The sequence below is a fragment of the Varanus komodoensis genome, unplaced genomic scaffold (genome assembly GCF_004798865.1).
Source record: "Varanus komodoensis strain SLA01 unplaced genomic scaffold, ASM479886v1 scaffold10, whole genome shotgun sequence".
Classification (NCBI taxonomy): Eukaryota; Metazoa; Chordata; class Lepidosauria; order Squamata; family Varanidae; genus Varanus; species Varanus komodoensis.
Window position 1 is genome coordinate 8,989,729 of NW_025335269.1, and position 14,631 is coordinate 9,004,359.

General features: G+C 40.3%; 1 protein-coding gene across 1 annotated transcript in view; it reads right to left on the bottom strand.

Annotated features, from left to right (window-relative positions):
• Window positions 1–14,631, bottom strand: part of CNTNAP2 (contactin associated protein 2) — an 870,382-nt gene that overhangs the window by 206,970 nt on the left and 648,781 nt on the right. The window contains exon 17 of the mRNA XM_044419123.1: window positions 4,522–4,649. Coding sequence (XP_044275058.1) covers window positions 4,522–4,649 — 128 coding nt within the window. The remainder of the gene's footprint in view (window positions 1–4,521; window positions 4,650–14,631) is intronic.

Genomic DNA, 14,631 nt, shown 5'->3' on the forward strand with positions numbered 1-14,631 from the left:
CAAGAGCTGAAAGATGAAAGAGATTCACTGGGTGAATAAAACTCACAGAACTAGCTGAAATGAACAACATAAATTTTGAATGTGAATGTGAATAGTGACCCACCTTTTCCATTCTTCTCCTTCCTTCTAGCAGAAAAAGATCTCAGGAAGGACAAATCAAGTCTTAGAATATTGTTCCTCTTCTGTATGCAATGACTGGACAGAGATACTCTGGCTTATTATCCAGACATTCCCATCTGTTTTATATGAATTCTGAGAAATGGTGGGTTGGGAAGGGAGGAGGACAGTTTCAGCAAGCTTTATACACCAAATGATCCTAATGGGAACTGATAGGGATGTCTGACAATCCCCTGGACCTTCTAACTGTGGTAGCTCCTTAACTGAGTTCATAAAATTACTAGCCCATACAATTTTCTCCACTTTTAACTAGTTCATCTATCCATACATACCTTTGGTGAATCATTAATGGCACACTTCTTCCATAAAAGACCCAACTTTATTCAAGGTTAGAAATGCTTCTTTGCACTTTTTCTCCAGATGGCAGTTCATACACAGTGCAGATGATCACACTTGTAAAGCAGAATTTACAAGTCTGATCCATATTGTCTTTGGCTTCTAGATTAAAACCAACATTTGAAACTGCACGTCAAATTATTCCATCACCAGGCAAGAGGAATGCCCTCTGTGCTCTGGGAACAGGAAACTTGTCTGGCCTGACTTATTTTGATTTGGTGTGTCAGATCTACCAGTTATGAATCATGACCTGCAAGGTGATGGAGAACTCCCTCACTTTTGCCCCAAGCAAACACAGGAAGTTAACTGAGCCCCTCATGGACCCCCATACATGGTTAGCGAGTTGTTATTCAGGTGATGAATGGCATGCTATGCAAGCCAGCCTTACTGTCTGCACATCTATGGCTTCTGCTTTTGCAATGAAAGATATTATTTCCAGTACAACTCATATTAAAATATCATGGATACAGAATAAAATGGAAGTCCATGAAGCAAGGACAAGTTGCTAAAGAATGTATAGGCTGCATAGGGTTTTTGCAATTATCTTGTGCTAAGATTTCATGCTTACAAGAAAACATCTGAGGGGTTTTTTTCAGTGTCCAGTGTCCAGCTGGTTTGCTTGGTGTCCATTTCAGGTTTTTGGTTGTTTGTAAAGGACAGCTGAAAAATGATGCATGTTGGATCACTTCACAAGATCCCTCAGCTCATAGATCTTACTACAAGAATGTCAGGAGAACAGATGCTTTGAATCATTTCACATTTTATCAGATAAACTGGTGTTTCTGTGGTATTTGCTGGATAAACAGGTAGGTTGTGTTTGCACATAATATCAAGCCATAGGTTATTTATTTATTAAAAAATTTATATGCTGTCTTCTATGCGTGGCATCTCAGGATGGCTTACAAACATTAAAATGTAAAAAATGGATATATTAACCATGGCTTTTTGAATTAGCCATGAATTGTCTTGCAAATGAGTAAACAACTGGAGCATGTTTTTTTTCCATTTCTCTGTTTCTCTGCCATCCATTTCTCCAGCCTTCAGAGCAGTTTCACTTCTAGACCACTCTTGTTAGACATCTCCCTTTCAAGACATACTACAACAGAAACAAACCAGGGGTAAGCCACAGTTCCAGGGTCAGACATCATGATATGCCATGATACTATATATGGTATACAGTTGGTTAATGAAGTACAGTTTGTATGGATTAGGTCAAATTATGAGCCAAATTTCAACCAACCACACCATGGCTTAACATTATATTTGAACCAAGCTGTTATATCTCTGCAGGAAGACCATTCTGCTGTGATGGGGATTCTTCACAGAACAGAAGACAAAAGATGCTTGAGAGAGAACTAAATCATACTAAAAGGATATTCAGATAATGGTTAGAGTGTCTTAACTGTAGCATAGGTTTAGTTCATCTAACAGCAGGTTTGGAATAATAATGTCATCAAATTACCTTTGTCTAACTCCTGACATCAAAGGACTGAGCTTCTAAGTGCTACCACAATCCAGCTAATACTTATTGACTATACAACACAGGGTGCATTCCTTCATGAGATATATGCTTTCTTTGTCTCTAACTGTGACCTTAAGCAGAACACACACTCTCTAAAACTTACTTTGTTTTTCTCTTTCCCACTTGCTTGCAGAAAGGTGAAAAGCAAATGTGATAATATAAACTAGAAGAACAGAGCAACCCAACCCCACTTTCATTTTTGTTACAGAACTGAATGGGATCCTTGAATGAGATATCTTGGGAAAGATCAGCTGTCTTGGGAAACCTACTGAGATATTAGGTTCAGATTCACCAACATATGAAGCTGAACCAAAGAATTGCTTAAGCTTGCACTGATGAGTGATCAACAATTGGAAATCCAAATGCAATATGTGCCATATTCCCTCACAGCTTGCTGGCAGAGTTATCTTTTCTAAAATAGTAGATAAACCCCAGGCAAGACTCAGAGAATCTTTGCCATGTAAAACAGATGGATGCCTAAAGATCTGGAAGCTTCAACCAAATGAATATTGTCCAGTTTTAAGATACTAAGAAAATCCTCAGAGAAGCAAAATGGCTTATGCTAATTGAAAGCATATTGCTGATGATTTTAAAGTCAAAGAGAAAGACATTAATATGTAACCCAAAGCTGAAGGAGCAAAACATTTGAATTCTATCTTAGAATTCATGCTGATCTCAATTGCCAATTCTGGATTGTATTTTCCCCTGTAAAATCCCTTTTGACAAATAATAAGAGGATGCAAACATACTATGGAACATAGTGATAACACAAAGCAAGGTAATTGCTTTTATAGCAAAGAAACAGATGGATGAGGTAGAACAATCATTTTCCATGGCACACATTTTAGGTTTGGCTCTGGACCCTAAAGGCCGGAGGCAAAAATAAACAGCGTAGTCACGCTGCATAGCAGGTTGCAGTCTTGGATAACAAATGTTCAAGCCAACAAATGTAAGTGATATTCCCAGTCAAACCTTTCTCACACAGGTTTGAGCCAGGCTGTAAATTAGTAGGACTGAAATATAGTTGTTACTATGATGACGACCAGTAACAAGAGAAGTGGTAACATTACTAAGATTACTGCAGTAAACACAATCCTTAATGGTCTTAATATACTCTGAGCTTCAGAGACATGCACAGCAAGGACAAATGGTGCAGCACAGGGACTTTGAGCAGGAAACCGGTGCATCATCGATGACTCATGTCATGCATGACGGTACTCAGCTGGAGCACCCAAATAGTAGCCCAGGGAGGAGACTCATCGAATTGTACTTCTGAGTCTGTATAGTTCCAGAGGCAGTATCTGTTGTGGATTATTTTTTGCACGCTGACGAGGTGCTAAGCAGCAAATAGCTTCTCAGAGCAGGGACTGATCCATGGCAGGGGCAACAATGGTGCATGCTAGGAGATGTCAGTTTCTTATTGCGGTGTTCCTGCAGGAGACACTGTCCGATATACTGCTCCTACTCAATTTATGTTATTACCCAGTGATGGTGGTGATAGTGGGGCTCAGTTCATGGCAATAGGAATTCAAGCAGCACAGATGTGCCCAATTTAGTGGAAAGGGAAAGACATGGACTTTACTACTGAGGCAGTGAAGATCTGGGCTGTGGGTTGAAATAGATCTGTGGATAGCAGATTCCCCAAACCAAAATCAAAACATCAGGTGAACTCTCTACACCTCCTTCCACCTTGGTGCTCAAAAACTATGGAAAAGCCAGGTTTGGTTTATCAACCAGCATCCACCTTTGTTAACATGGATAATCCCCAGCAATAATGTACAAATTTATATAGTCATAGGCTGTGTTTCCAGTGATACATTTAGCTATAATGTTGCTATTTGTATCTCTATAAAGTTAGTTGATTACAAAATAAATAGTAATGCTAATGGCAATAACAGCAGAGTTCAACAGCATTACAGATACTGAATACTGCTCTGCTGCTGATTGCATTACTATTTATCACCACAAACTTACTGAGACAGTTAAATTTTTTTCTCATTTACCCTACTGGAAAGATGACTGCCCACACTTAAGGCACAATTTTTTAATATGTGTGGTTAAATGGCAATTTTAATACACATTTGGATGAATTGGTGGGTATTCTTGGATGTGAATTATGTACAGGCTCGTGGTCAAGGCACTGTGAGGTTTGGCAATGTGGGAAGAGGTCTTACCCTGGCTTTTCCCAAACCTCAAAGGACCAGATGCATGACAGCTGGAAAGCTCTGGTAGCCTCAGATTCTCTTGCAGTCCTGGGAAGCCTCTGTGAAACTCAACTGCCTTCTTGTAACCCACTCTCACCTGTAAGGGATGATTTCTTCTGCTAGTGCAAGAAGGGGTGGCTAATCCCAGTAATATGCTTATGGCTGGTTTTGTGCAAAGCAACTTCAGGCCTTAAGAGTTTCCCCAAAATTATTTTGGGAAGACAATGTAATTATGATAAAACAGGGAGCTATTTAACAGAAAGTAAGTAACAGCAAACTTACGATCTCCATGGCATCGCAGAGGGCCCACAGTTAACTTGGCATCTGAGCCAGGCCGACTAATGTCTCCAACTATCACTTGACTGACGGGTAGATGGTCTTTGTAAGAGAGGAGGCCAGCATCCTTTCTCCTGAGTGGCCACAAAAGAGAGATAACATACTATTTAATGAAAACAACAATGACAAAGGAAAGCCAACAACCATAATGGGGTGAGACCTTTATTAAAATTATGCATGGTATGGAGCAGAACATGATGGGGAAAGTCAAAGCTGGAAGAAGAAGGGGAAGACCAACCATGAGATGGTTTGATTCCATAAAGGAAGCCACAGCCTTGGGTCTGAGAGCAGAGCAGGGTCGCTAAGGAAAGCACACTTTGGAGGGCAGTCATTCATTGGGTTGCAATAAATTGAAGATGATTTGACAGTGCACAACAAGAGCAACATGGTGTGGAGAAGGTGGATGAGTGAAACATTCTTCTCCCTCTTTCATAATAGTAGAACCTAACCTTATTCTATGAAACTAATTGGTGGGAGATTCAAGACAGAAAGAGAGAAGTAATTCTTCCTACACCAGCTAGTTAAAAATATGGAATTCACTACTGAGAAATATAGTGATGGCTACCAATTTGGAAAGCTTTAAAAAGGGATTGGACAAATTCCTGGGGGGAAGGACTGGCTAGTAGTCTTGATAACTGTATGCTGTCTCCAGTCTCAGGGCAGGATGCCCATGTATACCTGCTGCTAAGGAACATGGGCAGGAGGGTGCTGCTGTACTCATGTCTTGCGTATGGGTTCCCCACAGTCAGGGGTTGACCATGGTGTGCACACACTGCTGGACTATACAGACCTTGGTCTTAACCAATCTTTTTTATTCTTATGACCAACCAAGTTTCCATAAAAAAGTGGAAACTTTTGGGGTTTTTTACTTTAGGGGTGAGGGAAAAGAAATAATAATGCCCAGAGATATGACCAGATACTGCAGCCATGTGGTCTCATATGGCCAAATGTTTAGGCTTTACTGTTCCTTTCCCCATCTGCAACTCTTTGTACAGCTTTGCCTGAGAAAGAGTTCTGGAGAACATGAAAGCATACATTCTTTTGTAGAATTTTGGTTGGTCTTTCATTAAATATGGGCTTTGTATTTAAGGAGAGTCATTTGGTATGAATCTATATTATAAATGTATAAAGTACATTTAAAAGAAAGAGACATTCCTCAAAAAATAAACGTAACAAATGAACCAGTGCAATAATGTCATCAAAGTTTTTCCATAAATTCCGACAAAACACAACTGACCCATTAAATTGATTTTTATATGGGTTGCTATATTTCCTAATGTAACAAAACTTAAGTATACTCCTTTGTACATTTTATACTCAAATTGCTGTAATTTCCTTGGCAAAAAAGCAAAACTGATTTTTTCAGTTGTCCAAGTTCTGTGCTAAGATTGATATTCTGTTATACATACAGAGGCTGACCTGGGGCATCAGTGATATCAGATTGTATGGAGAACAGATGTAACAATGGGAGAATTGTTACAAAAGGTAAACTTACTATATATTTTAAACTAATTTAGCAATGAGTAATTCCTATAGAGGGATTGTCTATATGCTTTTTGATCTTTCTTCATTCTAACATTGAGAACTCACTGACTCTTGTTTCCTTTCTTTTATTTCATCAATATAATTTATTTGTAAATTTCAGCATCATGTTTTCACCACAGATCAGCGCTCAAAGCAATGCACAATCAAGGAAAGAGTGACAATCAGAATCAATGTACATTAAAACATCATTGCCAAAGCTTAGAAAATTAATTAAAAAGATCAATATATCAAAAGGCATCTCATGTTACTGCCTATGTTCCAGGAGGTCGGTAGCTTGGAAGGCCTCCCCTGAAAACACCTTGTACACTTTTTGGCATCACCAAGGTGAGAGGCCCAGCCCAGTGCCCTCTAATTTAGGCTGCAATCCTATGCCCACTTACTTGGACCATGCACTGTTAAACTCAATCAGACGTACTTCTAGATAGGCAGGTATAGAGTTTCACTGCAAACCTTCCCTGAACAAAGGCATTCTAAATATGTTTCCCTAGATAGGATTACAAATTGGTCCTTTTTTGACCAGCCCAGGCTTTCTCTTCTTTTTTTAAGGTTGAGATCTAGCTACCAGACAAGGGCATTCAGTTTGCTTGTTTTCAAAGGAAAAGCAGGTTTCCCCCTGCTCTCCAATTTGTTTTCCCAGGGTTTTTATGTATTTATGGCTTCTGCTCTTTTACCATTGGACATCTGCTCCTAGGAGCACAGAATATGTCCCTTTACCATTCTGCCTACAGATACAAGGGCTCCATTTCTGTACCCTTTTGCGCTCCCTTAGGGTCTCATCCAGCTAACAGAATGTTGACTTTCAGGAGATGGCATCCTCAGCCATGGGATATTCTTAGGTATTGTTGCTAGGTGGAAAATGGGTCCAGCTTTGTTTTACACAACCATTCCTGGAGCTTGAAAAGTCAGTGGCTTATGATAGTTTTGATGCTACCCCTTCTCTGCCAGTTATCTATCCTGTCTTCACCTCCAGTACAATAAATTCTGTCTTTCCTCTTTGCCCTAAAAAGGGTAGAAGGATTTCTGTTATTGTGCTGTACCCATGCTAAAAAGAAGCTAATAGGAAAAGTGGGGGAGAAGCAACACACAGACACACACCACCCAACATAACCAAAACAAGTTCTCAACATCTTTTCAAAGGAAAGAAAAATGTCTTCTGCTCAAACCCAGCACGATTTCAAAGCTGCATGAAAATATTTAGAAGTATTTCAGGGGGTTGTCATGAATTAAAGTAGTCTATATGCCCTGAAAATCTTTCACTAACTGTGACCCAATGTCATTAGTTGACAGTAACAAAGGCCACGCAGCGGGGGTTGGTGGAAGCTGCAGGGTGTTCCACAGCATTAAGCATTTTCTTGGTCACCATTGATAACTGAGTCTTTTTGAAGTGATGCAAGAGAAAATGTCTCTCCCTTAAATGGAAGTGGAATTAAAACAATTAAGAAAAATAACACTTTAAAAATCACATTATAAGATGATCTCACATTGGAATGACTGCCTAACATCTGTGATGAAGAGAGTAATTAGAAACATAATTACTGTGCTTTAGAAACATGGTGCTTTGTCTGAAAACAGTGGATATCAATGTTGGCCTGTTGTCTCATTTTTGCTTGCCACAAAAGAGTGTTTTTTTCTCTAACATGGGAATATGCACATGTGTGCACACAAATGCACAGAGTACAAAAGCCATTACTATCCATTTCATTCATTTCCTGTTGTGTTACTCTAGTGGCATTGTTTTATAGGGGAATTTTAGGTTTTTAAGCTATATAGGTACTTGTGTGCTTTCTCTTCCCTCAGTGATTTAATGGGCTACCTTTAACAGATAACCTTCTCAATCGACCTTTACAACAGTTTCAGCTTTGAGCAAAGAGATTTTTCAACTGTATCACATCGTGACCAATTTTCATGGAGGGGAGCTGGGAGATAACAATATGGAAATCAGGAAAGGGCTAGGCTAATCCATCAAAGGGAGGAAAAGGGCAGAAGTGAGGGAGGAAAAAGCAAACTGACTGGGGTTCAGGTAATAAGGGCTGAGGTGACCCAACGGAGAGTGGAAGCGGGTCACAGGAGCTGGGAGGAGGAGGCCACCTGTGACTAGTGCGGAAAGGGCTATGGAGAGTGATGGGGAGGGGGTGACTGTTGTGAGGTACAACCAGGGAAGGGGAACACAGGAAGGGGGACTATGTTGGTGTTTCAGCTCTGGAAGGGATGGGCATTTGGGCTTGTCTGAAACATGGAAACAGAGCGAGTCAGAAGGGACCTCCCAGACCATCTAGTCTGACCCCCGGCTCCGCTCACAACATGCTCTGAGTGTGGGCCGAGCAAGTTTAGGCCATTTGGCAATTAGTGTTCCTAACCATGTGACTGGAAACACAAATTAAAAAGAGTGGTCTGCCTGCCATTCCTAATGGCATGCCTGCTGAGGACACCAGTAACAGCAGTGGGAAAAATGGCAACCTATAGCATAACGACTAAGCTAGTAGACTGGCAGACACTCTCCTCACTAAGGTACATAAGACTGGATTGGGAATTTCTTGTCTCCCCTAAATCCTTTCCACACCTGCTTACTTATGGAGGCCTGCTTCCACGTGAAAAACAATGGACATCAGCTAGGCCACTTTTCTTGGAAAAACCTCTTTTGACACGCATGGCGGTTTTTTAACCAACACAGAGCTATCAGAATTCTGCGGTGCTTACAAGCATTAATGCCCTACCAAGAAAAGTGAGTTAATTACAGAACAAGTCCAGCATGCTGACTTCATTGTAGATATTTAGAAATAATCACTGTTGGAATATTCAGTACTTAATAATGCATCCGCTCTTTAAACATTTCATACATTTTGATTGCAAAAATGGCCTCTGTCATCTTTCTCCCCCAAAGGAAATTGCTCCAACAGAAAATGGATTACACTCACAGTGTGTTATATTCCAGTTAATAACTAAATGGAGAAGAATAATCCTGTAATTGTAATGTGGTATATAACATCTCTGGATAATTTTCATATTTCTACTTTCTCTGCAATGTATAAGAGCTGTAGAGACCTTCATGTAGAAAGGGTTGACACAATGTAACAAACAAATCTTCATTTTAGCCTTCTGTGCAAAATGTATAGCCAAGCCACTGACAAACTGAAAAATAATTCTAATTGTATTTTGTATCATTGCTATTGCTGACTATACCAATCTAAGCAGGGCAGCACTGTTGGCAGGTAGCACCACTGAAAGTGAATGGGCACCAGAAGGGATTAAATGGACTGGTGTTCTGAGGGACTCTCTAAAGCATGGGTGGGTATGCTTTTCCCCACTGGGGGCCACATTTCCTCAGGGTCATCTCTTGGGGAGGTTTTGATGGCAATGGTGATGCTAGAGCCAAAGGTAGCTGGGTCCATTCCTTCTCTCCCCATTTTCCTTCCATCCCACTGGGCAAGTTGCTGGGGAAGGAACAGATCACTTTTACTTCTACCCTTATTAAACTTCGTTTGACTTGTAGATAAAGACCACCAAAAGGACAGCCTGTGAGGTGACTATGTGAGGTGGTCAGAAGCTGGCCAGAAAGGCTGGATAAGATGGAACTGGAATCAAGCAGAGAAGAGCCTAGGATGGGAAGTTGGAGGCCAGAAACTGAAAGAAGGGAAGATGAACAAGAAGGAGGGGGCTTGGGACCATGTTACCTAAAATGTTGTCTCCTCATATAGACTCATGAAATTGTTAGGAGCTTTGGGAGAGGGCTTGCTAACTGTGCCACATCTGCAGAGTGCCACCTGGGAGGAGCAGGGCAACGGCCTTCTCTGTGGTAGCACCCTCACTCTGGAAAAGTCTCCTCATGTGCTTTTGAATTTGTTTTTAATACTTATTTTCTCTGGTTTACTCAACCACCAACTTACCAAAATTCTATTTTTTATGATACATAGTTTTGTAATATGTTATGAACTGCTTCAGGATTTCTAAAACAGGAAGTGGAATATAAGTATTCTAAAATATATAAGAAGATGAGGCAGAACTAAAGAGAATAAGACTGAGTTTGTGAGGAAGGCACATACCTAAAGGAGTCTTTCCCAACCTGGTATCCTCCAGATTTTTAGATCAACTCACATTGGTCCTAGCTAGCAAGGCCAATGGTCTGAAATACTGGGGGTTGTAGTTCAAAACATCTGGAGAGCACCAAAGTTTGTGAGTCTGGAAGTAAAAGAATGGGAGGATGGTGGCTTTTGGCAGCAGATTTTTACTTGAAGAACAGTCAGCAAGCAGGTAGCTAAGAATCTAAAAAGCCTGCATTTTTAGTCCGGAGGTCCAGACCTAGATGAAAACTCTTCAGAAAGAAGCATTCATTTTGGCTGAAAAGCCACTGGACCAAGGAGAAACAAAGTGAGGGCTGGACATGAGAGAAGATTTCAGTATTCTGCTGTTAATACTGACGGGGATGGAGTCAGTGGAATGACCATGTGAGGTAACTTTGCTTTAGGGAGCTAAATATACAAAGCTGACTCCCATACTTCTTGGTACGTAGGTTTACTAAGAATATGTAAAGTGGAACATCTGAAGCTGTAAGTTTTATCTTACTCTAATATAGATCATGAGAGTTATTTATAAATACCACATAAATATATTAACCATATTATAAATATAGTATTCTCATTCTTTGACTCATTCTTTAGTCAGTCTGATGCCCAATCTATATTAACCAGGCTATTACAGAACAATGCGAAGCAAGGGACTGTTTTTTTCATGCATGTAGGTGGCAGGGATGATTTCTTAATAGGGTCAAGTTACTCTCTCTCTCTCTCACACACACATCCTGATCCAGACGAAGACAGAGTAGACTTACTGATGACAAATTTAAGCCCAATTTCTTTTAATGAGTTCACTCAAAGAATGGCTAAGTCTGGATCCAACACACTTTTTTCCCTATATGATACAAGACACATTTTCCACCTTTTGTGAGATCAGTGTGGGTAGTTTTGGGGGCAGGAGCCATCTTCCCCCCTTCCCCCCCCCCCCCCCCCAGACACCTCCTTGGGCCTTTCCTGCTATCCACCACAATGCTGCTGAAACTCAGTAGCTGGGCAGAAGCAAAAAACATGTAAGAACCCAGTTGATTTTTTTTCTTTTGCAGATGTTGAAAGTGCAGAGAAACCCCAAGGCCAGGGGGGCCCATATGGCTTGCGGACTGCATGTTGCCCGCCTCTGCTTAAGCTCTATATGCCCTTATATGTATGATTTTACTGTGTTTTATTGGTAATTGTACTATACTTCAGTATTATTTTATAAGGAAAAGCAGGTAACATGTTTTATATATATTGTTCTTTATTAGGGTGCTTTTATCCAAAATAGAAATTCCTATATACAAAGCAACTCTCTACAGTTGGGATCGAGAGCACAATAATTTATTCTAGCTACTTACAAGAAACTGAAATTTGCCTAATGCATTAAAATATTTTCTAGCTTCTCATTGCATCTAAATTGAAAATGTATGTCTGCCCTTCTCCAGATATTCAAGGACTCAGCTCAAAGGGTAATTATGAATAATGTTTTTGACATCATCACTGCCTGAAAGCATTCAAACTGTATAAAGAATATTCGCTGATTTCCTCACTAGAACTTTCTACAACCTATATGGAGCCTTACACTTGTATTAAACAATTATCCTTTCAGAGGTAACTACTGTTGTCTACTTTAGGCCATCTATAATTTGCAAACATGCTACTGAATTCCAATCATACATTTCCTCTTGTTTCATACGTACTTAGAGGACCCATTTTGTTCTCCCATGCAAACTTTTCTCTGGGGTTCTTTGGCTAGCTGTGTGAATCTGATTTCCTAACTGCTAAATTAGGCACTAGCATCTCCCCATGCAGGGGTTGGTTCACAGGTTCACACACACTTTGAAAACATGCCCACAGAAGTCCTTGAGTGACATCTCTACCAGCCCTTCCCCCTGCTTTTTTTGCTAGATACATTTATGTTGATAAATCTGAGAGGGCGTATAGACACAGCTATAATCCATGTTCAGCTAGTCTTTTCTCCCCTGTAAATTGGAATAGCACATTCCAAGATGATATGTAATTTTCTATGCAAATGTTGATATAGTTCTACAGCATAGGTTCAGCAGGTTTTTTTAATGGGTGCAGCTGCAAAGCTAAGTCACAAGGTGTCATGTGTGCACATTCTGGCAAACTTCAGGGGCGTGCATGAGAGGCTGACCATTTTGGCTGACAGAATCTGAGGATGAGGTGTGTGCAAGGGGATTGGCCGATTCCAGCAGATGATTGTTGAAATGGACCAAGTAACAGCTGCAGTCCAACACTCTGGGTACCTGCCTGTGCTTGCTATAGGAAAGATTATTTATTTACTTATTAAAATTGTTGTATCCCACCCTTTACAGTGTCTCAGGGCTGTGATAATATAGATAAATAAGACCCAGCATTAGACCCAGCAGAGATTAGTTCAAGGACATCCAAGGGGTCCAGTCAACTTGCCTGGGGGAATGACGAAGAGCAGCAACATTTTGAGGGAGGAGATTTAGAGATGGGGAGTCTATCGGATGGGGAACTCCAGCCTCATGAGGAGGTGGCCCTAATAATCTGTTGTCACAGTCATAGGGTGGCCCAATTGGGATTTCATAGGGAAGAGCAAAGGTGTGCCCGGTTCCACAGCACTCCTCCCCACAGGGACAGATCAGAAGGGCTCATAAGGAGAACTTTGGGTGAAGAATGCCAGAGAAAGTTCAACATTTTGCTTTGTGTATGCTCAGAGATGTATGTGTAAAATAAAGACATCTGGAAAAGAAGTTCTAGTGAGACTGTTACCGTTGGGAGGGAGAAGCTTGGCTCACAACACAAGGGGAAATCCAATTGTTCTAAGTTCTGAAGAAGACTAAGGAATGTGCTCCCCAGAGAGGTTACTGGGCACTGTTGTTATATTCTTTCCAGCACCAGGTAGAGACCTTTTTATTCAACCATCATTTTAATAATTAAGGGTTTTAGAAGTTTTAAGATTTTTTTTCCTCTCCCCACAGTTGCATTTTCCATTCTTTTCCTCCCTTTTCTTTTCTAAGTTCATGATGTGTTGTTTATATTGTTTTAATAACTGAGGTTTTACATTGTAATTTTATATTGTGTAAGCCGTCCTGAGCATTTGGCGGAAGGACGGAATATAAATGCTTGAAATAAATGAATGAATGAATCTCACACCCGTGATTTCATGAATGAATGAATCTCACACCTGTGTACTCCACAGGGCCCTCAGCTAAGCTGGCCTCTGCTTCATGGGTGGAACTGCATGGTACATAGGAAATTGGGTTGTAAATGGTATCCTTGCATCAGTGGCTCCTTCTTTACTCATAACTGTGTAGGATCATCAACCCTACGTTCTGATACTTTCACCCTGCATGCACTGTTTGTCATCCCAGCATATGATGTCATTATGCAGAATCAGACTGAAGAAATGTCAGCATGATTGCAATAGGTGCAATGGGTGTGTTGCCAAAAGAAAACAGTTGATTTTAGGATTCAGAATACAATAAACCATCACTGGGTGAAGGGTTCAAATATGATTATGAATAAATACTCTAATAGCAGAAAAGTGAAACACAATGAACTTAAAGAAAGTCAAAATCAACATCACAAGCATATGTCCCTAGAGTTGCTGGCAATTTCCTCCAACGGCCATCTGGGATGCAATACCTTTCTGGATTGGACTGTGATGCCATAGGGCCGTTGTAGAAATTAATATATACAATGATGCTCATATTAAGCCCACCCCAATTTTTGCTGTATTCCAGTGACTTTGAGAATGCTTAGAAGTAAACCAGTGCAGGTAACTCCACAACTATCCTAGCTACTCTCCTAACAAGTGCTCAACCCTGAGATCTTGGCATTTCTGTAAAGGTAAATGATATTCTCTCACATTGTACAGTCTCAGACCTATCCTGTGAAATAATGAGAAGGCACAGACGGAGCATTATTGTTGTTCACTACTGACTCCTTGAGATAACAATTGTCTTCTGCATTTCCACCATAATAAGTGAGCCCATATGTTGCAAGGAATGAGGAGCAGTCAGGATTATTGCCACCCATTCCTTGCAGCACCCCCACATCAAACATTGGAAATTTCTCAGTCCAGATTGGCTGCAGCTCTTAATTATTTTGCAATTGGCAGGAAAGGGGCCATTACAAGTTTCAAGCTAGGTAAGGGTTTAAAAAAGATACTGTTAATAGCACTGTCTTTTAAAAGTATGAGCTACAATTTGAGTTATAAATATAATGTGGGTGCATCTGCTAGGGGCAGAAGGCAGGTTCTTAGGATTACATGAAATGTTTCGGTTAGACAAGGATGTTACCATTAGGAGAAAAAAGGAACACTAAATAACTGTCTTTATAACATTTTTATCCTTTATTCATCACAAATAATTATTGGCAATTGCATGCACCAAGATTCATAAACACATTTAATGCAGTGGCAGGCCAAAAAGGTAATTAACAGATGTAGTATTGGGTGTTCATTCTTTTTTTA